The 24,620-nt window shown below is 40.4% G+C and overlaps 2 protein-coding genes across 5 annotated transcripts; both read right to left on the bottom strand.

Annotated features, from left to right (window-relative positions):
- Positions 1-45: 45 nt before the first annotated feature.
- Positions 46-15,169, bottom strand: LOC147330870 (ras association domain-containing protein 1-like). 3 transcript variants are annotated; one of them, XM_086292761.1, is made up of 7 exons: positions 14,695-15,169; positions 12,133-12,492; positions 11,049-11,173; positions 2,215-2,319; positions 1,838-2,123; positions 1,634-1,749; positions 46-1,540 (listed from the first exon to the last, which is right to left on the bottom strand). In XM_086292761.1, exons 2-7 carry the CDS (start codon positions 12,449-12,451, stop codon positions 1,394-1,396), a joined length of 1,098 nt encoding a protein of 365 aa, XP_086148887.1. In that variant the 5' UTR covers positions 12,452-12,492; positions 14,695-15,169; the 3' UTR covers positions 46-1,393. The 3 variants fall into 3 exon arrangements, with proteins under 3 accessions (XP_086148887.1, XP_086148888.1, XP_086148889.1); XM_086292762.1 differs by having other exon boundaries at positions 12,133-12,488; XM_086292763.1 differs by lacking the exons at positions 11,049-11,173; positions 12,133-12,492; positions 14,695-15,169 and adding an exon at positions 4,308-5,046 and having other exon boundaries at positions 49-1,540.
- A 129-nt stretch (positions 15,170-15,298) lies between these two features.
- zmynd10 (zinc finger, MYND-type containing 10) lies at positions 15,299-23,564 on the bottom strand. Of its 2 annotated transcripts, none has more exons than XM_086292759.1 (12): positions 23,353-23,564; positions 19,841-19,952; positions 19,614-19,730; positions 19,483-19,536; positions 18,186-18,323; positions 18,012-18,100; positions 17,813-17,907; positions 17,459-17,631; positions 16,917-17,042; positions 16,709-16,830; positions 16,494-16,619; positions 15,299-15,541 (listed from the first exon to the last, which is right to left on the bottom strand). In XM_086292759.1, exons 1-12 carry the CDS (start codon positions 23,439-23,441, stop codon positions 15,460-15,462), a joined length of 1,323 nt encoding a protein of 440 aa, XP_086148885.1. In that variant the 5' UTR covers positions 23,442-23,564; the 3' UTR covers positions 15,299-15,459. The 2 variants fall into 2 exon arrangements, with proteins under 2 accessions (XP_086148885.1, XP_086148886.1); XM_086292760.1 differs by having other exon boundaries at positions 19,841-19,949; positions 23,353-23,563.
- Positions 23,565-24,620: the final 1,056 nt, after the last annotated feature.

Raw genomic sequence — 24,620 nt, 5'->3', positions numbered from 1 at the left:
CAGATGAGATGCTTTGGTGTGACCTTAAACAGACCATTCACGCTTGAAAACACTCCAATGTGTCCCAAAACAATACTGCAAAGATCGGGCCAAATTCCTCAATGCCTTTTATCGCAAACAGTTCACTGCCGTTTTTGCTGCCATGGGTGACACAACCAGCTTAGGTAGCAATTACTTTTTCCCCACATAGGACCAGATTGGTTTCGATAGCTGTTTGTGTTGTTTTGTTTTGGCCTTAATAAATATAGTCATCATTAAAAAAAGGGTGGGGGCATTTTGTATTGAAAAGTGTTAAGGTGGTTCGGGTATCTGTCTTGGATTGCTCCTGGGTGAGTTGGCTCTCGGTTTGCTGCTGGCCCCACAACCCAGCCCTGGATAAGCCTTTGTCTAATATTGAAATGAGCTTATGATCTAAAACATTAAATGTGACAAATACGCAATAAAAAAAAATTAATAAATAATGAAAATTTGAGAGGGGGCAAATGCTTTTTCACAGCACTGCACCTGTAAAAAAAAGAAAAAAAATACAAAAACGTAATAGATTTTTTGGTAATTCTTTACTAAACGCAGTGCACATTAGTCACGACATTCTTAAGATTGCTACAACAAGTAAATTTGTGCATAGACTTCCATACAGTGAAAGTGAACAGAGTGACAGAAGACAAACATTTTGTTTTAAAGGACAGAACAAAACAAAGATATAAAGGAATGACAGGAAACTTCCAGTTAAACACATCCAAAGAAATATTCATTCAAGGTTCCAGTCAACCAGGGTGACTTGGGCACTGTTTTCGCAGACATTCATAGTTCCATACAAATGTCCATACATCAGTCACACTCACAAATTGTCAGTGAAATTCAGAGTTGCACCCATCAGGGGTGTAAGAGAGGACATGGCAGACTCGGAGCTTAGGTCAAGTGAAAATCCAAATACCTTGCAGCAAGTATGTGTTTAACCCGAGGGTGAGAAGCATCATTATTATGGTGGGTTGTTGAGTGAAGGCAAAGGGGATTAAATGCATTATTTGAAATATTACCAATTTTGGTTTTCTGGAAAAATAACACAGCTGAGGTGCAGGATAATCCTACAGTAACCAAAAGCTAAAGACATTACTGTCTCATCTGCCAGTCGTCAATTCTCTCAACTCATTCTCTCAGGCACATCAGACTCTCCAGGTGTAAGGCACGTCTCATCTCTCACATCATCTCACATGCACATTCGCGCTAGCGCTCTCTCTCTCTCATAGTCTCGCGCCCTGTCTCACACTCTCGTTCACCAAGAGGCGTTTGGAGTTGGATTCTCTGGGATCTTTGAATGCATCGATGGCCGGTCAACTTCTGGCGATCGTCCAGCCGAAAGGTGCACGCTAAAGCCCCTCTGAGCGTAGGCATCTCAGCCGGGCGTTGAGCCAGCCAGAGCCTCCTGCATTTTAGTGCGAGCCAACGCGTAGCGCTGCACGATCTGCTTGATATGTTCCTCCTCTTCACGCTGCAGAATCCGCAGGAAGTTCTTTAACTCGGGCATGGAGAAGGCATGCCACTGCAACCGAGAGCGAGAGAGAAGTTAAATTGGTATATCTGAAGGTGAACGATCCATACGTGTTGGATGTAGAGCTGTTTATGTTTTACTCACATTGACTTCGCCAGTTTCGTTCTCTTTCAGCACAAAACTGAGGACTTTCTCATTCGGTCCAGCGCACAGACGCAGACGAAGGGGACGCTCGGTATCAGACAGCTTACGGATATAAACTGGAGGAGAAAGAAACCATTTAGCGATCACCAAACACATTAAATAAAAAAAGAAACGAAATCACGATTTAATGTTAAAGCAGAATACCTTGGTCGTGACGCTCGCTGCGCTCAAATAGAGCAAACTTGGCGGGATTGTCCACAACGGTGAACTTCTTCAACAAAGCCTCGATGACCTCACGAGCCGAAGTTCGAGAACTTATGTGCAAATGCTTGGACGCGTCCTTCGGCAGGTAGAAAGAGGTGCGCCGCTTCACTCCGCTGGCCCGCCTCCCGCCTGTGTCGTTGCCTCCTTTCTTTGGGGTGGGAACAGACACGGGTCGGGCCAGCTTGAACTGCACCTTTATGAAGCCGGTGTAGGACCCATCCTTGTTCTGTTAAAGGGAAAAAAACAAATATTAAACTAAAAGATAAAAATGCTTTGGAGGGAAAAGCAGGGATTTGTTGTGAAGAATCACAGCTCACCATGTTCATGAACAGATTGCTGTTGATCTGAGCATTGTACTCCTTCACTTTCTGCTGAATGTCCACCACTGTCAGCTCCTGCTTACTCAATTCAATCTGTTCATCCTGGAAGGAACAGAAGAGTTACAGTCTTTAACCACCAGGTGTCAGTGCTCACCTCAAAAAAAAGCAGGGACAAGCCAGAGAGCAGGACAAAACACTGATTAGCAGAGGAAAGGCCCTTTATATGATTGTGTCTTACAGCATTACAGGGATTTTCCCGCTCAAAATGAGCCTTTGAGAGGGTGACTACACAAGACCATGTCCCCGTGGCCACTTACTCAAGAAAAATCTAAGACATTTTCTGCCTTTTTATTTTTTTCTGGACATTTGATAATTAAAATGCATCTTAAGCTCAAGTGAATTAAACCCCATTTAAAAACAACTGGTTTAAAAATCACAGTTCTGTTGGTTTCCCTTTGGTGGTTGGCCAAAATCTTTTTGGTCAATGTGGAAAAAAAAATTATATGCAGGAAAAACCCTGCATTAGTGTTGAAAAAGCCCAGTGTTCATTTTTAGGGTGTTTTAACAAGGGAGGGAAAAAAAGTTGTAATGTCAGTCAAATTTGATTTAAACAAGTCTTCCGTGTTTTTTTTCTTCAGCAATACTGCTGAAACACGAGAGTAAAAGCTGGTTTTAACTGATGTTCGGCATTTCTAACAGCGAACACCAGTTGCATCAGACTTTCAACTTCCGGACAACGCAGCAAAAGAGGCGAACACAATGATGTCAGCTCTGTCCAATCCAGTTCAGCGGCTCTGATGCCTCCATGTAGGAGGGCTGATGGGAGAAGGGAGGGAGGAGGAAGAGGGAGGAAAAGGGAGGGGGTTTGCAACTTGCAGCTGTTTGCAATGATGACTGTGGCCAACGGCTCTGCGCTGCATTCCTCAACTTGGTGTTCATGTAAAAATAGCCACCCCTCACAGGCTCTCACAAGCGGGAGAGACAATGCCCTCCTCTGTTTTGCAGGCACATCCTGTGAAGTCAGCTGCCTCAGCAACCGCAAACTCCCAGTCATGTTTCAGTCATGCACATTTGCCCCCCCAGCAGATGCAGGGCTGCCAGATTAAAAATCAGGTTTTCTTGTGTCTTCCAATTTACACTATAATTATTCATGGTAGGGGTTTTCTCAGGAGTAGTAGCCAATATTGTAGATGCAGGACTGCCAGTAAATGTGAGATTAAAAAACAAATGCGAATTCTTATAGGCTACCTTTTGCTTAATTATCTGCTGAACCACACACTGCCTAAGAAAGATTGTTAATTAGACATCCAGAAAGATCCATAGCTGCAAATGTCTAGGGAGATCCATGGGCCGTAGAGTTAATATGCTGCTGTTAAACAAATCAATAAAGTCAATAAGTGGTGGGAGAAAATTATGCACAACTGTGCCTCTGCCGGCTGGCAAAGGGAGAGTCAAATATTTCTACAGTAAACTGTACCCACATCTCACAGGAAAGAAACCCGATACCCATGTGGGTGTGCGTATGACTAAAAGATAAGAAAATGAAGAAATCCAAAACACTCCATGACTCATGTGTGACTGAGAAATTAATGTGAACAACCTGAGAGTCAATGAATGGTGGGTGTTTGGCTGGAAACTTGAGTGCGTCACAGGTTCATCTGTGGGTCTGTGCTTGTTACAACAAGACACATATATACCGGTATGTGTGTGTAATCTAGACGTAACGAGTGCTCATTTGCATTTTAAAAAGTTCACACAAGTCTTTAACCTGTTTACTTAGAACTAGAGGAACTCCACCCTTGAGCCTTGCAGGCTTGCCAACCATCTAGTCTGCTGGGGTTCCTTTGAGCAAAACAACTCATTCCCAGCAGCATCTACAAAGTAGGACGCCCAGCAACTCATCCCAGAAGTAAAAGAACACAAACACAACTCAATAACAGACCCAACACTGACAGCTAATAAGCAGAAATGGGGAAATAACGCGAGAATACAGTCCTGCTGCGAAACACCCACAGTTTCACTTCCCCTTTATTTTAAAGCTAATGATTTTTATGAAACCTATGTGTTTTTAAACTTGTAAAATTTCTCACCTGCTTAACTGCGGGACTGACAGTATCTTTTCGGATTTTGGGGAAGAAAGATGTCCGGGCGGTGAAGTACTGCTCGAACTCGGAGTCAGAGTCCGAGTCGCTGCAGTAGCCGCTGCTGGTGGAGCTGCCCCAGGTCATCTCAAAGGAGGGAGTTTTATCCGAGCTGCTAGCCGCGGTGGTCATGCTGACTACCGGCATATATCCAATAAGAGAGTCGGGAACCTTTAACTTTACTACGCTGTTACCCCGAATCGCTCTCGATTGAGCTTAATTGGAATTTACTGACTGAACTATGCCTTACAAAAAGTCCTAACCGGCAACAGTGCTAGCTTTTAACGATAATATTAAATAATCTCGCGCAGGACAAAATACCGCTAAAAAATGTCGACGACTATCAACAAGATCTCACGAATCTTCTCCTCAAACTCAGCCTACCAGCCACGTTTCCGCCGTACAAACTCTGTGTGAAACAGGATGTGTGCAGGTCCCCGCCCTAGATGCCCCGCTTCCTTCCCCCGAAGAGGCCCCACCCAGGTCCGCTGAGTTTGGAAATACACAAACCGCTTCAGCCGGCAGTGATTGGACAGCACGGGAAATACCAAAGCCCTCTCCTCTCCTCAAAGCCCTGTTTCACCCGTCTTTCTGCCCTTTTTTCCCAGCGTGGGGGTGCTGCTGGTGGACCTTCTGTGTCCCCACGGACCGCTGACCCAGTCATGTGATGCTGGGGCTCGCTGCTAGCATTTTTTAACTTTTGCACTAAATACAAATATTAAAACTGTATTTACCATGCCAACCTAACGTATCTAACAGTTATGTAGCTTTATTATGTTTTTATGTCTCGTTATTCAGTGTTGATCAATAGAAAATTTAAATGGTGCTGTATTGATTATTTTACTTTCTTAGAAAAATGCCATCCCATAACACTGGAGCCTACAACTCCCACAATGCAATTCATTATGCTACAGCCCTACAGCAAACTGATATTCCCAATGAGAAAAGTAAAGACCACCTCTGGTAGATTTTGTTTATATAAATACAAAATAAATATGGGGCTGATTACAAGTTTGTATACAGCAAAATGTGTTTACATTTATTCACGATTAAGGGACCATGTCAGCTGCACAAGGTCTAAAATAACAGGTGTACTAGTACACTTATTAGACATATACCCATTAAATGTAAAATTAAAAGGTGGTTCTTGTGAAAAATACTCTCATCATGGCTTTGAATTTCACAGACTTTTAATGACTTCTTTGAACTGTCCTTTTTTCCCCCAGGGTGGGGATACACCTTTAGTTACTTTAAAAAAACAAGAATTGGGAGAACGGGTTTGAATTATTCTGGGGTTTTTTTGCCAACATGAAAAAGATTTGCTTGACACAAAATAATAAAGAAGTCTGGGAAGGCAAATTGTAGATTTCAATAAGTTGTGAAGGTTTCATGAAAGCATTTCTAAATGACTTGTACTGTAATTAGTGTCACCACTTTACCAAGATCGGGAAGAAGAACCAAACTTTCACCCTCAGATGAAAGGAAATATAGTTTGGATGTTCATAAACAACCCAGGAAGCCTGAAGCCTGAAGCCTGCCCTGGAAACTGCTTGAACACTAAGAAGATGCTTACCAATAAAGAAGCCCCTGCTCCAAAACTAATACCTTCAAGCTCGACTGAAATTTGCAGTTGCCCACACTGACAAGCCAAATGCATTCTGGAGAAAAGTCATATGGTCAGATGAGAAAAAGATTGAAATGTTGCCCTCAATAAGACTTATGTTTGAAGGAGTAAACAAAAACGGTCAAGCACGGTGGCAGTAGCATCATGTTCTGTGGCTGTTTTGCTGCAAGTGGTACTGGTATATTGCACAAAGTGGATAGAATAATGGAGAAGGAGGACTACCTAAATTAAATCAGCAGCTGTACCGTTGAAACTTGTGCAGAATTAGTTGTTCTAGCAGGACAATAATCCCAAAGCTACATCACAGCTTGTTTTTCAATGGAAAAAGCAGGCTAGCATTAAGCTTCTGGAATGGCCTTTTTAAAGCACCGACCTCAACCCCTTTGAAAATTTGCTTGAAAACACGTCTGTGCCAGGAAACCAACCAATTAAATGAAGTCGACCAAGAAGAGTGGTCAGACAGAATCATGCCAGAAGCTTGTTGATGGAAACCAAAAGCTTTGCATTAAGGTGCTAAGGAACATTTAATGAAATACTGGCTTAGTTGTATATGTACTTCTGAGCCCATGTGGATTAGAGAAAATCCAAAATTCAGACTTCTGCACCCAATTCTTGTTTTTTTAAAGGAATTAAAGATGAATGCTGTCCAATTGTTCCACCCTGGAAAAAAGAATTGTTCAAAGAAATCATTAAAAGACCAAAACTACCATCACATTCATGCCCACGATGAGTCTGTAAACTTCTGACCACAACTGTAAGTGCACAAATGCTAAATATGGGTCATTTAGGCCTGGTTGCTAGGAAACACATCATAACATCTGATATAGATAAAAGCTTACAGGGCTTGAGACATACCCGTGTTTCAACTTGGTAGCTCAATTTGACGATTTGTTGTATTATACCAAGATATGAGTTGGTGACTTCTAAAGAATTATTTCAGCTTTTGGGGTGTAATTATGTCAAGAAGGCTGGAAGTATAGCAGTTAGCTAAAAGACATGTGCCTGAACACAAAGGAAATGTAAGAAGTCACCATAAGAATCTTTCCTGTTTCTACTACCCATCCCCCACTAAAAGCATAAATAGACTCTGTCATGAGTATCCACTTCCTGCAAATCCATCTCATTTCGAACACAGACTTTCTGTCTCGTCCGTCAGTAGTTTGTCTAAACTCAAGTCGAGATAAGCCAAAGTAATTACCCCAAACCTCCCTTAACATAAAACTATACAGTTGTACAAGCTATGAAACAATCCACATGATGAGCACATTAAAAGTCACATGAAAAAGCATGATCCTTAAATCACTTCATCCACCTTCTTAACCACTCGTCCAACTTAGGGTCACGGGGGTGCTGGAGCCTACCCAGCTGACACGGACTGGAAGGCAGTTCCTGTTTTAATAATGATACTACTGTTTCACAGTCAGTTTCACCAAAATGCGTTTCACATTATTCATCAGTTGCTTATTCTGGGTATTTTCTTCCCCTCCCCTGATTTTAATTAATATAGATATAATATGTTTTATTTTTTTGATGGCTGTTCAGAAAATACAAGCAATCTAAATATATTACAGCGAGCACTGAAATGTTGCAATGACATTTTCTCTCAAAAACGCATATCAGTCTGAAAAAATAAAACCCCTAAATGAATGAAAAAGTATAGCTGTTGATACAGACAGATAACGTATGTGCCATACTGTAGCGAATCAGGACCAAATGCAAATTTTTTGTTGGGGGGGGGGGGGGGGGGGGGGGGGGTTTGTTTAATCTTATTGTAAAATCTTGGGTTTCTGTAAAGCTGTAAAGCTAGACTAAAAGCAAGATCAGCTTTTAGTGTCAAAACAGTTTCTGGTCACACATTAAGTAATTAGGGAAAAATGCAGCTCTGTGTTAGATTACTAATTAAAAGAGAGAAAAAAAACTGCTCCAGCTGCAGCCCAGATTTTCAGTTCCTGTGTGCAGCAATGGAAAAACCTCCCAAACCAGCAGGGGAGGTGTTACTGTGAAATGACTAAAGATGAAAAGACTTATGTAAAAGTTTGTATATTCTGTGGCTAAATCTAGCTACCAAATAACTAAAATCAGACACGTTGACAAAATTGCTACAAAATAACCGTCATTCAAACTGCAGGACACCAGTTGTTTAGTTTGGTTTTTTTTGTCCAGCCTTTACAATTTCTGACAAAGTCTTATGAAAGTCTTGCCTCTGTTCACCTAAAACATCCATAGTTTTCACAGACAATATGTTATGTTATAAGGTATTAACATGTTATATGGAAATAACACTGAGAAGAACCTCAATTCAAGAGCAAGCAGCACAGTGATTCAAGTATTTTTGAACATCTCTTTTCATCTTTGTGCATTTAGAGATCAATAAGGAGAGGGTAAATATGATCAGATATGTATTAAAAGGAAATACACTGAAACCTGCTAATGTGAACTAATGAGTTTTCCGGTGCTAAACCCAGAAAACCTCCATACTGCTCTTAGATTGAGCCGACCAGGACTGATTCAAAAACAAAAATATTTGTGGTGCATCTGAAGTTAGTGGTGGCACACTGGTGTACAGGCATCTCAAGCAGTCAATATGACTGCAATAAACATACATTTATGTACTGGTTGTGCATGTCTATAGCACAGGTATGACTCGGTGTCATCTTTATTATTCAAATATTAACTAACAGTTCAAAATATTAACCTGAGCAGCCCACTCTTACTGAGCTAAGAGTGAAACATTTGAATGATAGTTTGCAGAGGGTAGTATTGCAAAAATGTCAGTAGATATCTGTGATTTGTTTTTGGTTTTTAATGCTCTGAATTTGACTGTTATTTTCCTGGCAGCTAGTCATTTTGCTATTATACAAGGACTGCAAGTGTGCACACAAAAGCTCAAATACCAACATGTTTTTTTAGCCATGCCTTGGTGTCGGCTTGCTCAAGTTTATGTTTGTAGTTATATTCTTTTGATAAGTAACAGGCGCTTAATAAAGTGAATAATAACAGCTAACATGATGAAAAGATACCTGCTCTGCTGGATATCTACTGTACTAAGTTCCCACTTAATGGATTATACTACCATGGTACAAAAAAAAAAGATTGTGATGGGATTTCTTCTACTATTGAATACAGCAGCCTAACTGGCCTTGAAAAACCCCATTAAAAACAGAATAAAAGATTTTCTCTGAACCCGTTAACTAATTCCTGGTACTTCATACTTATATGATAGGAAAATCTAAAAATAGTTTAGCTGCTTGTTCTGAGCTTACAGTTTATGTAAGAAGGAAAGTTTTCAGAGATTTTAAAAGTTAAGTACATTCTTATTGCTGGTATAGAAATTAAGAGGATAAAAAGCAGGCAGGTGTTGCTAATCAAATGAACTTAATAACTGATCATCAGCAAGATTGAGGACCTCTATAAAAGCAGATGTTTTGGTAGTTTGCTGGTCTGAAGCATTCAGGTGTGTGTTAACATAATCCTACAATCTCTCCAGCAAATTCCACCCAGAGACAGAGCAATGCTCAGCAAAATAAAAAGTATTCCAACCTCAGACTCTACAGGCCTCAGTTAGCATGTCAAATGCTAAAATTCATGACAGTACAATTTGAAAAAAGGTCTTTGGACAGATGAGATCAACGTGGAAATGTTTGGCCACAATGCATGCCTGGCGAAAATAGAACAACGCATATCAGCAGAAACACCTCATACCAGCTGTCAAGCATGGTTGTGGAGGAGTAATGATTTGTGCTTGTACAGCAGCCACAATACCTGGGCAGTCACTGAGTCAACCATGCACACCTAAATAATCTAGAGTCAAACGTGAGGCCATCCATCATCCGTATCACAACAGCAAATCTAAAACAGAATGGCTGAAAAAGAGTCAAGATGGCCCAATCAAACGCTTGACTTCAACCTACTGAAATGCTGTGGTCTGATCTTCAGACAACTGTGCATAAACTAACAAACCTCAACAGTGAAAAACATCGCAGAAGAGTGGACCCAAAATTCTCCCACATGTGTATGTGAGAGACTGATAAAGTCATACAGAAAATAATTGCGCAAGTTATTTCTGCTGAAGGTGGTTCCACAAGCTACTGAATCATGGGCTGTACTTTTTTTCACAGGAATCCATAAAGTACTATTCAATTCAATTTTATTTTATTTATGTAGCACTAAATCACAACAACAGTTGCCTCGAGGCCTTTATTATGGAAGGTAAAGACCCTGCAATAATACAAAGAAACCCCCAAAATCAAACGACCCCCCTTATGAGCAAGAACATGGTGACAGTGGGAAGGAAAAACACCAGTTTTGTATTTAAAAAAAACTTCAGACAGAACTACTATTACTACTACTGCTATGAAAGCTTTCTTTTTCTGAACTAAGACATAAAACTAATGCTGTAGATTGGACAATACCTGTCTGTATTTGTACTTTATGCTATGCCCAATAGACAATGATTCTTATGAAAATTTGTTGCTGTAGTGTGCTCTGTTTTTTTTTTCTTGAATGTTTCATATTCGCACATAGGTTTTACAACAGGCTTAAGTACTTTAAAAACTGACATTTCACTTTTGTGACTGACTAAACTAAGCCACATTTTACAAAAAGTGTTCAAGGTAACATTTTCTGTTCCTCTGCAGACAAGCTTCCCCTTTGAAAGACTTTACTTCCCCTGAGCAATGTTATATTTGAAATGTTTGTCCTGTCTGGAGTTTCAATGCTAAGAGTAAATACAACTAAATCTGAAAGAGTGGTGCAACTTTCAGTTGATCGTGTGCAGTTAGTAAAGGGGTGTGAACTGTGTGCATTTATTGTTATTGTTCCTGATTTCTTTCCTATCTAGTACAGTAACATGCAATCCAAAACAGGCAGTGCATTGCATAACATGCAGAGTGCAGAGGTCTTAAGAAATGATGTATGTTATGCGGTGTAAAGTTTGCGACATTGACGCTAGCATAAAAAAGCAAGTGAAACCAACTAGCAACGCAGCTGATTAAGAACAAAGGTGGTAGTAAAGTAATAAAGGGGCGCCGTGTCAGCTGTCAGCTTCCTAATGCACAGCTCCTTACCACGTTTGTGTCCGTTTCTATGGTGTACTCCACGACACATGTGGGGTCAGCCAAGGAGCCTCGTTCCCAGCTGCAGTCCAGTTGAATCAGGGCACGGCATCGGTAGTGACATGTGAATTTACAATCTGTAAATGAAGAAAGTCCTAGAGTTTAGACTCATGTTGCCATACATGAGAATGTGCAAAATGAAAGTCATAATGTTGTGTAAGTGTGATTGCCTCTCCTCTGCTGGAGGGTAAAGGTTACTACAGTTTTACCTGCAGTTATTCACTGTTTTTAGTAAAACAACAATGTTGTTTTGATTCCCTGCCTCCTCTGGTCTGCATGTTGGAATATCCTTAGGTAAGATACTGAACCCTAAATTGCCCGGCTGCATTCACTGGAGTGTGAATCTTAGATTAAAAGTGCTTATGCATACAAACGAGTGTATGGGTGAATGCAGCAGTGCTTCAATAGTGTAGAAAAGCATTATGTAAGTACCAGACCGTATAGTCACGTATATAAAATAAATTGCAAATACTTGAAGAAATATAAATAGCAATTCCAATCAGCTGAATGCAGCTGTGAAAACATATAGTCAGCTGGAAAGCTTATGTCTCTTTGCAAAGACTGTGACAATGTTTCCTGTTCAGGTTACAGTAAGGGACCCCTATTTCCCCACACTAAATGCTTTGTACAAACCACTGCTCTTTATTTAGGTGGGTTTCAGTTAATGAAACTTTTGCAAATGCACATATGAGTGTAGCTGAACCTCAGCCTAGACAATAACCAAACCCTTAAGTGTATGCAGGTTAGATACTGGGTAGATGTGAATAATTATAAAAATTGTACAGGCAACAATTCTCTTTATTTTTTCCAGAATGTTAACATAGAGAGCATTTATGTTTATTTAGTATGAAGCCTTGTTTAAGCCATCAGGCTGGAATGACTGTAATCTGGGCTTGCAGGTACACTGGTGGTTGCCTCTTCCTCTGTGTTAGTAAATTTCCTCTTTCTGTCAGTACGCTCATTTCATGCAAATGCACCAAAGCATTGACACATGCACACACCCAGATGCACAAAAAGCATATGTAAGCCAACTCACTGACACACCGCAGGCTCTGCTTGTAAAGGCCCCAGATAAAGTCTCCACACAGGTCGCACCACGTGGGCTGAGCGTGGCTACAGGGTTGGAAGTCGTGGCCCTCTCCTTTCTCCTCTGTGAGCTGTGGGTCCTGGCTGCTGCTCAGGACTCTGATAATGCCCACACGACTCAGTAGGTCTGGGACCCTTCCCGGGCTGATCCTCAGGGCGTTGGTTCTCTCTAGGCGCGGAGGTGAGCACGGAGCGCGCGTCCCCGTCAGCTCTATCTGCTCTTTGGTCGACCTGAGGTCACGGAGCTCGATGAACTCCTCCCAAGACATTGTGTCACTCAGGGCCGGGTTTCCTCCATTTTTATCACTAACTGACAAAAAACAGAGACTCTGTATAATCAGAGTGCAACCTGAAATCATGAAGTTAGTATTAATTCAGCTTAATGTACTAAGGTACCAAATATGAATGTACTTAGTAGTACTCTTAGTAGGACAGTTAGGTTAAACACATAAAGAGCATAATGATGTTATATATTGTCAAGGTGCATTCTGACTGTTTGGCACCATTGCACCATTAATAGTGCATTATAACTTAAAAACGGACAGTTTTTTATGCAAATCTCAAGTCTGCAAATTCAGAAGAATAAAAGTTTACAAGCAGTGAAATATAAACATAAAGCAGCATAAATAAAAGAGTATACAGTGGGAGAAACAATTCATTAACTGATTATTTGATTGATTAACTGATGAATTTGTAAGTTTGCTCGCTTGAAAAGAAATGAACAGTATCTAATTTTTATGGTAGTTTCATGTTGAAGGAGAGAGACAGAATACCAATCACAAATCCAGAAAAACCCCACATTGTATCAAGTCATGAAACTCATTGAGTAAGGTAAATATGTAATCTTCTACAACACACTCTGACTTCCATGGATTGGCTGTGTGTCCACGTGACAATTAATTGCTCAACCAATCAGTTAAACATACTCTTAATGTCATTACATGTATAAAGTTCACTTGTCTCCAGATAATCAGTTTCTTCTTTTATTCGAAACTCACTATTACCATAGGCAAGACCAAAGAGCTGTCCAAGGCTCTTTGGTCTGGAAAGGGCTAAAAGAACATCAGCAACAAGCAAGAAGCTTGACAAGAAGGTGAGAACTTTCGGTCTGGATCGCCATGCAAGATCTTACCTCATGTGAGGATGATCATGAGAAAGGTGCTCGATCAGCCCAAAACTACATGGGAGGAGCTTGTTAATAATCTGATGGCAGTAGGGACCAAAGTTGCTGAGAACACCATCAGCAACACTCTACACTGTAATGGACTGAAATCTTGCAACACCCACAAAGTCCCCCTGCTCAAGAAGGCACATGTACATTTGAAGTTTGCCCAAGAACACCCAAGTGATTCAGAGAAGGTTTGGGAGAAAGTGCTGCGGTCAGATGAAACCTTAATGGAGCTCTTTGGCATCAAGTCGACCTGCTGTGTCTGGAGGAAGAGAAAGCATGGAGGTGGAAACATTATGCTTTGGGGTACAGGACGATTTCACTGCACTGAGGGGGCAAACAGCAGCCAGGAAACCTAAAGGATTTGGAGAGTTTCTGTAAAGAGGAGTGGGCCAAAATCCCTCCTGAGATATGTGTGTGTGGGAAGAAAACCTGGTGACCAAGTACAAGAAACGTCTTACACACTTACTGTGTTTGCCAACAAGGGTTTCTTCAACAAGTACTAAATGATGTGTTATTTGGGGATCAAATACTTATTTCACTGAATAACATGCAAATCACTTTTTTGGGGTTTATTTTGGGGGGATTTTTGGTTGACCTTCAGTCTTTCTCCATTAAAATGAAGCTACGGTGAAAAGACTTGACTAGACTAGACTTTTCATTTCTTCGTAAGGGAGCAAACTTACAAATTCAGCAGGGGATCAAATAATTATTTCTCCTACTGTATGTGGCATTGCTCTTTCCTACTACCTTTCAGTGTGGAAAAACATATCTGTAACTGTAATCAAACTACTTTTTATTAGCTCTGTCACTTTGTAGTTGTTTCGGTACTGTGGTCTGTTGACGGTCAGCCACATCTCCATTCAGGGAGGATGCGCGTCCACAAAATAATTCACACTCACGTAACTTCCAATCATTTTTCAAGTGGTTTAATTTGGTGTTTATTTTGAAATCCTGGGGGACCACCCTCTTTTCTTGTTTGTTTAAAAAGAAAATCATGGAAACGCCCCTGAGTACAAATACCTTAAAACTTTAATAAAATACAACGAAGATTTGTAGACTTGCACTAAGTAGTACTATTGCTTTCTACTTTAGTAATTTTCCCCCTCAAACCACTGTCATGTAGAATTAAGCCTAACAATAATACAAAAAGCTAAAGAATGACATGTGCCGTCAAATGTAGTTCAGTTTAGTAGTAGAAATATATCAGCTCCGTGTCCATGAAAAAAAAAACACACGCGGGGAGATCATTCAAAACCTAATTCCCAACACAGCTGCATATTAAACTAGTCACTCATAAACAGCGAAGTGAAACAAAATCCAGTGATTTTAAGTCTAACTCACCAAAACACGGGAGAAAACAGCCCCGTGGCTACCGCTTTGTCTCAAAAGTTCTTCCATCCGAGGTCGAAAAGAAAAAAAAACTTTCCGCTGAAATGTCTTAAGGTTTCCAAATAACGGAGGTGTGCAGTCTCGGCGACATCTCTGGAAATAATTTCTCATCACCAGCCGCTTACAGCGAACGAAACCCCGGGCCCTCCTTTTCACGGCAGAGCCGGAGCACGTCTTTCAAGATGTTACCCATCTGTTCAAGTCGGACTGCGGCGCAGGAGGAAGCGGCCCATCATGAAAAAGAGAGTGAGATGAGACTGAGCTGCACCGACATCCGGAATGTTTTCAAACAGGGGGTGCTTCTGAGTCCCGAGCACAGCTGAGTGGGCGTGCAAAGTCCCCCTCCCCACTCCTAAAGCCACTATCTGAACGCATCACAGACCTGAGCTTCAAACTGGGTGGCTCTACCTAAAAGCAATAGGAAAATGGGTTATTGTGGTATTTTGCTTCGTACCTTCTCTGCATTGCATACAAAGGTCAAAACGATGCTGTTGGTGAAAGAGAAGATGCAGCGCTTCCCTGGCACTTTGATGAAACAGGCAAACACAGATGCATGCAGGTTTAAAACTTTATTGCAGTTTGATTACAACGTCCTAAATTCTTCAACAGTTTTAATGATAAAAGAAAAAAGAGTCTGTGTATAAATGTGTCGGGCTACTAAGGAAACACACTGTTCTCTTTCTGTCATCAGCCACAGAAAGAGCCGTTTGGTCTCCCTCAGCTGATGATCTTCTCGGTGGTCTCGGTCATGAGCTGGCAGGCTTTCTTGTGTTTTGGCCAGTGCTTCACTTGACACTCTCTGAAAACATACATCAGCAAGATAATAACGCAGACATTTAGCACATTCTAAACAAAAATATGCATTTTGCATCCAATACTGAAGAAACACACCTCTGTGTACTCCATTTGTTTCTCAAATGTGTTTAAATTTCTTTCTCAGTGCCCCGGCGAGGCTTACGTCAACTTTATCAAAACCTTAGGAGCGATGAGTGAGAGGGGGAAAGTACTGAGCCGCTCTCACACGTGACCTTTTGATATTTTGAAAAGAGAAGCAGCACATTTGTTTTGTCTTACTTGTGGTAATCTGCAGGAATTATTCCCCTTCAGACACCTTTGCAGTACTGGAAGTACTTTGTGTGGTTTACGTGAGCATGCAGGAGGCAGCACACATGACACGCATTCGCTACCAGTGGTAAATGGACTGGTTTTTATATGGTGCTTTTCTACTCTACCTGACAACTCAAAGTATTTTATACAACTTGCCACATTCACCCATTCACACAAACACTTTTTTTAGCTTTTCGAGGCTGGCTTCAAAAACAAAAAGTAAACGAAAAAAACGCAAAAAGTAAATTAGGACTCCACCCTCTAATCTATATAAGGTAACTGGCTTCTAACCTGGCTTCAAAAAATGAAAACGGTGGTGACCAAAAACTAAAACTAAAGCTGCAAAGTCCAAAACCAATGAGCTCATGGTGGTTAAGGCCATCTTTAATACTGTTAGTGACTCTCACATGTGCACTTCTGCAGGGAATCTTTGTAGCCTACAACGTAACCTATGGAAGTGGCCAACTTCATTGCTAGCATTTATGATTATTGTGTGTGGTGCATTATGTGTAATAACCATGTGGTCGTGTCCTGGTGTTTTGCATGTAGTGCTGACAGAGTCCTAGGAAGGTGCAGGACTTTCATGCATGTGTTAAAACAGCCCTGAGCTTTGCCTTCAGGCTCAGCTCAGAGTCTGTCAGTACCTGTGACAGTACCACTCTCCTCGGCAGCGAGAACATCTCTTTGTGGCCTCTCTCCCACAGGATCCACATTTTGGTTTCTCAGGAAGTAAACTCTCCATTACATCCAAGTTGTACGTCTGGGCCAGCCTAGTTAAAACAAGCGCTGATTATTCAGAGCGCCTGAGTCGTTTCTCTGTTCCTTCTCTAATCAGTCAGACCTGTGTTTTCAGTGTTACCTCTGGGCCTGTTGTCTCAAGTCACTTTCAGATGGGCTGAATGTTTCTTTGACTTGATACTTTGCTATTGCCTTCCACTTTCTAGAATTCTCACTGATAATGCGGTTCCACATTTCTGGGATCTATAAATAGAGTAGAGCCGAGTGTAAACGAACAGGCACATTGTTTAGGTACAGGGATAAGTGAACATTTGTGAGTGTGACTGCACCTGCTCCAAAATCAGCTCTTTTTTTGGAGGGGCTGGATCTGAAACAGCAAGATGAGCCAGGAAACGCTGCAGATCCACCAGATTTGGCAGCTGATCAATCAAGACATCAGTCAAGAAACCTCTGAGCTGTGGCACATGAATGACAACAAATACAGTGAAGCAAGAATAACAATGTATGAATCATCAGTTTACACAGACTGCATAAGAATAAAATGTGATTACAGGAGGATGCACATGGCTGGCTGGTTATGTAATTAATGGAGCAGGAAGAGGATGAGAAAGCTCATAATAGGAGGAAACATCTTGGTCAAAACAACCCTTGGAAACTGAATGTGTGCTCTAACAAGGGAGATGAGATATGATGCTGGAGGACAATAACCCGGCACTCACACACTTGCCAAACACCAGATTACAGCTACTATCCAGCAGCCATTTGGACGGACGAGTTGATCCAATTTAATATCAGCACAGGCAATGAATGACAACAACTCTGCATGATCAGTGCATCTAAAGTTATAATAAAACAATCATCCACTGTATACCTTCAGAAGCTGGCTCTTGTTGAAACTGTTGAAGTTGTATTTTCTCTGGAATTCTTCTTTTAGCAGCAGATTGTAAAGGGAAAGCCAGACCTGACCGTCCAGTTTGTTCATTTTTAAATGATCCTCTACAGGTATCGTCTGCCACTTGCCATCAATGTGCTTTTGCACGTTACCTACAGTGGGAGACAATGAGTAGGTTATTGAATAGTAAGAAACTTTAGCAGGTGTGAAAGGTAAGCTTCCTGGCTTGGGTAGCTTTTAGAAGCCTTTAAAGTTTTGTTTTTTTTTGTTTGTTTTTTTTTACCAGTGATATAGATTAGTAGATCAACACCAATCTCATGTTTGAGGTGATACCTTCTCTGCAGCGACTCCAGGGGCAGTGGTCAATCAGCTGAACCAGTACACAAGGAAGGTTATGGGTGCACAGCATTCGACTGATAATGCTGATGCTGCAAAGAAACACTTTCCTTTGGTCAGCTGCAACGTGTTTCTCAGTGTAATACTGAGTATACTTCCACTAGAACATAACCAAGTGAATTCCAGGGCGCCATACCTGTCTGCGTGGTCTGTAATGTAGCGCAGCACTGACACGGCTTTCAGAGAGATTTCAAACTCCAAAGCTGCACTCTGCACCTGCAGCTCCTTCAAGAAACAAAACAAAGCGTTCAAAAGTTTGCGACAGACTTCGGCGAATGTGTCAAACCAAAAACAAAACATACATTCTCACCTCTAGAGAGGATGTCTGTTTGTGTTGGTCATATGTCACAGCAACATCCTTAATCGCTTCACTCGCCAGCAGGGTGAGTTTTCGATGGCAGTAATCCACCAAGTCAAGAAGAGAGTCATCTGCTGCATCACATGAATCCTGCATAACAAGACACAACCGCTTGAACACTTGCCATAATGCTTAATTTACAATTTATTAGGGATGGGTATCGTTTAGGTTTTATCCGATACCGGTGCCAAATCGGTACTTTTGAAACGGTGCCGGTGCTCAAACGGTGCTCAAAACCGGTGCTTAAAGAATGGAGAACACAAACTTTGTCCAAAAACCTCTCATGTTCAGCTGGTTTTTTGTAAAAAGATAACGGTGTTAGCCTTTTCTGCAGCTATGGGGCATATATGGTATCACTCTTGGCTGGAAGCAGTGCTTAATCAATGGAAAAAACACAAACTTTGTCCAAAACCTCTCATGTTTAGCTGTTTTCCACTTTTTCTTTGGTCATTTTAGCCTTTTTGGCCAGGGTGAAGGGAGTATCTGCCATCAAACAAGAAGACAGCCGCATGTAGCTATGATGATGTTTGCTAGTTCACCTTACATGCATTAATGTAATAACGTGGTTAGCCTACTCAACGTAAATTACACACGAACAACATTAAGCTACTCGCCCAGAGAAGAACGGCTGCTGCTGCCATCATCATCCTCATCATTTCTGCTACACTGGCAGGGCTAGGGGCCAGGACTCTACTCTTCGTGACCCGCTAACTCCGGGTCCGATAACAGGCAACCCATGCACAGTAGATGCGCTTGGTGTGAGGTCTCGCAGCAAGCTATCATATGGCGCATTTCTGGGCTTTTAAAAAAAACGCTATGCGTCGCCAGGTGTTTCATCGGATTTGAGGTGTTACCTCCTTTGACAGTATCACAGTATCAGCTTAAAGCACTTGTTGCAGGCTGCTGAGTTTACATATTTTGCTGTGAAGTACAGCCAGACTTTTGACCGCTTCGCCTTGGACATTTTTAATCTGTAGCTCTGCTCTAAAAGAACGTACGTACCTGGACCCGCCTACTATCCTCGGAAACGTAAAATGATTGGCTAGAAGTGTATCACAGCTCAGGAAAAAAAAGCACCGAAATAAAGCACCGAAATGTGCGCTGCTTTTCGGTCTGGTTACTACCGTTTATGTCAGAACCACACCGGTACCCATCCCTACAATTTATGTTCTCAGAGAATGACAGTCCGTGCTTTCTTGGTGTGTGAAATGTTTTAAGATATGTAGGGATTATTTGAGTTCTTACTGACCTTGTGAAACATTATGGTTTCAAGTAGATTTATGATGGTGGCTTCATGATGGATCTAAAAAGGAGTCATAACAGAACACATGAAACATGAGCAATGTGAGCTGCTCATTTAACATCTCATTTAACACTCACCACCATGTAAAGATGAAAAGTCTTCTCTGGATTGAAATCCTCCAGCTGGCATAAGATGGGAAACACTTTTTTCTTCCACACCTCAATAAGGATCATCTCATGGACCAGGATGTGTATCTGGAAAGGGAAAGGAATCACTCCCCTCTAAGTACTTCTTAGAAAATTGTAAAAGGGCTTGCGTAAAAGCTGACATTTTATTATTGTTTATATGCAGTTGTGGCAGTCACCTTTCCAAATGAAACCAGGAGGTCCTTGACAAACTCATCGTGCATGGCAGAGGCATTCAGTATTGCCTGCATGTTAAGTTTCTCAATATAATCATGCTGCTTGAACCATCTGCTAGCACACAAAGACAATAAAAAAGCATCACTTCTAAAGGTCGGAATCACCAGACAACCAATGACATGATATTGTCACAATACTCATAATATTACATTAGTGTTATTCAATAAGATAAAGTTATGTTTTGATGCTGAGATTGTCAACATACCAACACTGTCACCAAAATCTGCTCTATATGTTGACATAAGATGGAATCAGTCTGTAGACAGTCTGCGACTGAATGGGGTCAAGTTAGCAATTGAATGCAATCAGTTACAGCAGCTAAGTGTGTAAATCATCGAATATCACACCGAAATGCACAGAATTAGGGTATACTTATGGAGTGGCAGCAGGGAGTCCAATTTCTGTCCCCAGAGAGAAATTCAAACATGAGGAAGCTACCTCCAGATTTTATCAGGATGTAATGAGGAGCGAATCCAAAAGCAGGACACAGAATCTCTGTATGCAAAAGTAGCTTTATTGACTCATAAAATGTGAACAAAGGGTGCTGCAAAAAACTGGCAGGAAACCCCAAAACTAAAGACATAGAGGGAAAACCAAGTCATGAGATGGGAAACCAGGGAATCAAATGAAGACGGACAATCTGACCAAGACACAGGAGAAGAAAGAATAAACCAAAGCAGGAACAAAAACTAAGTAAAAATACAAGAATGCAAAAGCTAACACACAACAAAAATCCCAGTTAGCTCTAAAATAAGTCTGATTTAACTCTCAGTTCCTTTTAGTCAAGGCCCAGGGCCTTTATTATAATGAAGTATAACTTCTGATTTGAATATTCTTTACAGAGAATCTTATCTGTCTGGACCAGATCATCTCTCTCTTAAGTATTTAAAAGACACATATTATCAGGCTCTCTGCTTCAGTGCATTCAATTTCAAACAATGCTTGAGTAAAGTGCGTCAAATTACGCAAATTAGAGTGTCAGTTTTAGTTTGTGTAGATTTTAATCTATATTTCAAGAACTTGAAACATACACTGATTTCAAGGAGTCAAAACTAACAGTGTTCTTTGGCAGATGTTTCCTTTTTGACAACCAGTCAAAAACCAATAGATCACATAGATTAAAAGCTATTTTCAGGAGAAAAAAAAAGAGCTAATCATGCAAGTGAAGACGGTAATAATGTGGGTTAATAACAAAATCTATCAGAGACATATTAGGTTTATGTGGTTGAACATTCACAGGATGCAGATGTACATATTTCTCAATATAAACATCACAAGACGACTACATGGCCAGAACCTCAGGGGATTCACCACAACATGCAAATGACTGATAAGCCTCAAAAAAGGACCAGATTTGTCATCACAAATAAAGGGAAAGAAACTAAAAGTAACCAACAGAAGTTGATGAACAAAGATCTGACAAAAAATCTCTATCTCTTTCAAAATGACGCAAAGAGGAAGTGGAGAAAATAGAAACACGTCATGAGCTGTAGAGTCCTGAATGCATTTCTCTTTTATACTTGACCACACTGATAAGTTTCTTTATATGTGCAGATTTTGGGGAGACGCAGTCAACGTACACACATATTCACACAGCTAGACAGTGCTACGATGTCAGGCAGCAGCTGCATGACCTCTGTTATGGTGCCATACACAGGCAGGCTGATAATCATGAAAAAGCCAAAAGAGGAAAAAGAAGGAAGTCAGACTGGGAAACTAAGGCAACTTTACTTGTGTCTGAAACGAAGCAGAAAACTAGGACAGAAGAGACATTCCTGTGTGTCTATTGAACCTGTAAAGGGTATTAATAATGTATTTTAATGTATTACATTAAATCCCAAAGTACAGTTAGGTCCATATATATTTGGATACTGACACAAGTTTTGTGTTTTTACTTGTTTACTGAAACATATTCCAATTACAGCTATATTATGGAGTTTCAGCCCCTTGAAACATGTGCCACCCTCTTTTTAAAGGGACCAAAACTAATTGGACAATTGACTCAAAGGCAATTTCATGGGCAGGTTTGGTCAATTCCCTCATTATGTCATTATCAATTAAGGAGATAAAGATTTAGAGTTGATTTGAGGTGTTGTGCTTGCATTTGGAAGATTTTGCTCTCCATGCAGGTGAAACAAGTGATCCTTAAGCTGCAAAAACAGAGGGAAAAAAAAAACATCTGAGAAATTGTTACGAGTTTAGAAGTGGCAAAGTCTACAGTTAGGTCCTGAGAAAGAAAGAAAGCACTAGTGAACTCAGCAACAAAAAAAGACCTGGCCATCCATAGAAAACGGCAGTCCTGGGTGATAGCAGAACACTTTCTATGGTGAAGAGAAAACGTTTCACAACAACCAAACAAGTGAACAACATTCTCCAGGAGGTAGGTGTATTAATATCCAAGTCTCCCGTAAGGAAAATATTGCATTAAAAGTAAAGCTGCTGCAGTAAAGGTCTGGCGGAGCATTAAAAAGGCGAAATCCCAGCATCGGGGTGTGTCCATGAGTTCAAGACTTCAGGCTGTCATTGCCAGCAAAGGGTTTTTCAATATTAGAAATTAACATTTTATTTTCAGTTATTTAATTTGACCAATTACTTTTGAGCCCTTGAAATGAAGGGATTAAAATGCTTTAGTTTCTAACATTTTTAGCCAATCTTTTTGTTCAACCCACTGAATTAAAGCTGAAAGTCACTTCAACTTCATCTGAGCTATTTAATTTAAAATTCATTGTGTTAATGTACAGAACCAAAATTAGAAAAAAAAAAGTGTCTCTGTCCAAATATTTATGGACCTAAGTGTAGCAGATGGTTTCCTGCACATTATAAAAAATTTTTTTTAGCTCTTGATGTTTTTATTACCCAAATAATTGGTATATATATTGATGTGTTTATTTCACAAAGGAATGATATATTTGGTTGAATTAAAGAGAAGGGGGGGGGGGAGCTCTGGCTGCTGCACTTTCATATTCAATATGAATATCAGAAGGTCAGAGTTGTATTGTGATGGTTACTTCTCATTGACAAAAACTGATGGACAAAAGCATCACCAGAAATAAGTAAGTGTTTGAAATGTGAATTTCTTGGCTGAGGGCCCCCTCCAATGCTCAAACCTACAGTCTGCATGGGTTCGCGGCAAAAATGCAATCAGCGTTATTTAGTTATATATGATAGCAATATTATAACTACATCTGAATCTGACGTTTTGCTCAATTTCAGCTGTTTAATTTGCACCACTGAGTGCTTTGGGTTGATTTTTTATTTTATTTTATTTGTATAACAAAGCACATTAAGCTCCCTTATTTAGCATTTACAATCTGTACTGGCTAATGAGAAATAATCTAATATAGTCTCTATTTATTTATCACATTGTTTTTCTTTCTTTTTTCCCTTTTTTGTACGTTCCATCGTGTTTACAAGCTAATTTAACTCAGGTGCAGAGTTAGTTGGTTCGTCTCACCTCTCTGAGCCCACTTCCTTGAGGGAGAAAGTTTCCAGACTCTGGATAAAGCCTTCCGCTTCAACGGGAAGAATCACTGATGTATCCATTACGTTGAGAAAAGATATTACGTAATAAAGAAATAAATGACTTGTCTAACTGGAGCTTGAGTAGACTTGTTCGTACTGTTAACGGTTCGAAGTTAGCAACACGAAGTGTTTCCGGTAGTTGTCATGGTTACGGAAAACCAAGGGAACGGTGCAGTTTTTTTCCCGCCATAGAGGGGCAGCAGAACCTCAAACAAATACACAACATAATACAGTTGTACATTTCTGGCAAAACCTTAAAAAAAATCAGTTATGTCAATAAAAATAATCCAAGGTGAGTTGTTGTGAAATATGACATCATCAGCAAAGCGCCAGAAAACTTTTTTTTTCCTTGTGCAGACATCATATTAATTAAACTAAGTAAATTATAACTAAAGCAACATAAACAAAATATTCCTAAAGAGGGTCCTAGTAATATCAAGATACTAGACCTGCAGAAGATAGTCTGCTCATAGGCTGAGGAGGATTTTATCCATTAAATGAACCATTACACTCTCACAATAGCCCAAGGTTCAATGTTCAAACTCAACCAGGATGGTAATAATAAAACTAAAATGAATGGATAACAAGAAAATGCTGAACACATAAACAAAAAAAAGAATAAAAAGTAAAATACAAAACTATGATAACCAGCTTATTGTAAATTAACCTGATTACCAGCTTCACCCTATTACAACTGGTTTCAAAGTTTTTAGAGTAGCTAGTTCCTTTTTAATGGATGTCTTCATCATACTCCAGTGATTTTCTTTTTGGTGACTCGAAGTTTCCCCTGTTGCTCATACTCCAGAGTATGCAGCAAAAGAGAGACAGCCTAACCTGCAGGTGACTCATGATGATGACTTTCCTGCTTTTTTCCTCACAGTCCTTGGATGAAGTTAGTCTTTACTAAAACGGTCTGTCCTTCAGGGCTGAATTTTATTCAATAAAATAAAAATGTGTAGCAGCTGCACCTGTCTACAATGTCCTCATGGCAAAAATCAATCAGACCATACTATTTGGATTAAATCATTCATGTTGTTGGTCAAAACAAATTATTTTACGTATAATGTACTCTAGTTCGTACATATCAGAAAGTTGTTAAATCACCAATTAGATAGACCCTGTTAGTACTGGTTTGGACCCACTTTTGGACTGTTGCAGCAGAAATTGAGATCAGACCAGGCAACATTTTTCCAGTCTTGT

Source organism: Aulonocara sp. 'chitande type north' Nkhata Bay, linkage group LG5 (genome assembly GCF_057382095.1).
Source record: "Aulonocara sp. 'chitande type north' Nkhata Bay isolate Kocher_YH1m ecotype deep benthic linkage group LG5, A_spYH_male_GT1.1, whole genome shotgun sequence".
Taxonomy (NCBI): Eukaryota; Metazoa; Chordata; class Actinopteri; order Cichliformes; family Cichlidae; genus Aulonocara; species Aulonocara sp. 'chitande type north' Nkhata Bay.
The sequence above is the reverse complement of the archived record's forward strand: the minus strand, read 5'-3'. Positions and strand labels throughout refer to the sequence as shown.

Coding starts and splice junctions, on each gene's coding strand:
- LOC147330870 (XM_086292761.1), bottom strand. CDS start 12,451: ATGTCTTGGGAGGAGTTCATCGAGCTCCGTGACCTCAGGTCGACCAAA. Junction 2,320..11,048: donor TAGAAACGGACACAAACGTG/GTAAGGAGCTGT, acceptor TGTTCCTTCCAG/GATGAACAGATTGAATTGAG. Junction 1,541..1,633: donor ACGAAACTGGCGAAGTCAAT/GTGAGTAAAACA, acceptor TCTCGGTTGCAG/TGGCATGCCTTCTCCATGCC.
- zmynd10 (XM_086292759.1), bottom strand. CDS start 23,441: ATGGATACATCAGTGATTCTTCCCGTTGAAGCGGAAGGCTTTATCCAG. Junction 18,101..18,185: donor AACAGACATCCTCTCTAGAG/GTGAGAATGTAT, acceptor TGTTTCTTGAAG/GAGCTGCAGGTGCAGAGTGC. Junction 17,908..18,011: donor ATTACAGACCACGCAGACAG/GTATGGCGCCCT, acceptor GTTTCTTTGCAG/CATCAGCATTATCAGTCGAA.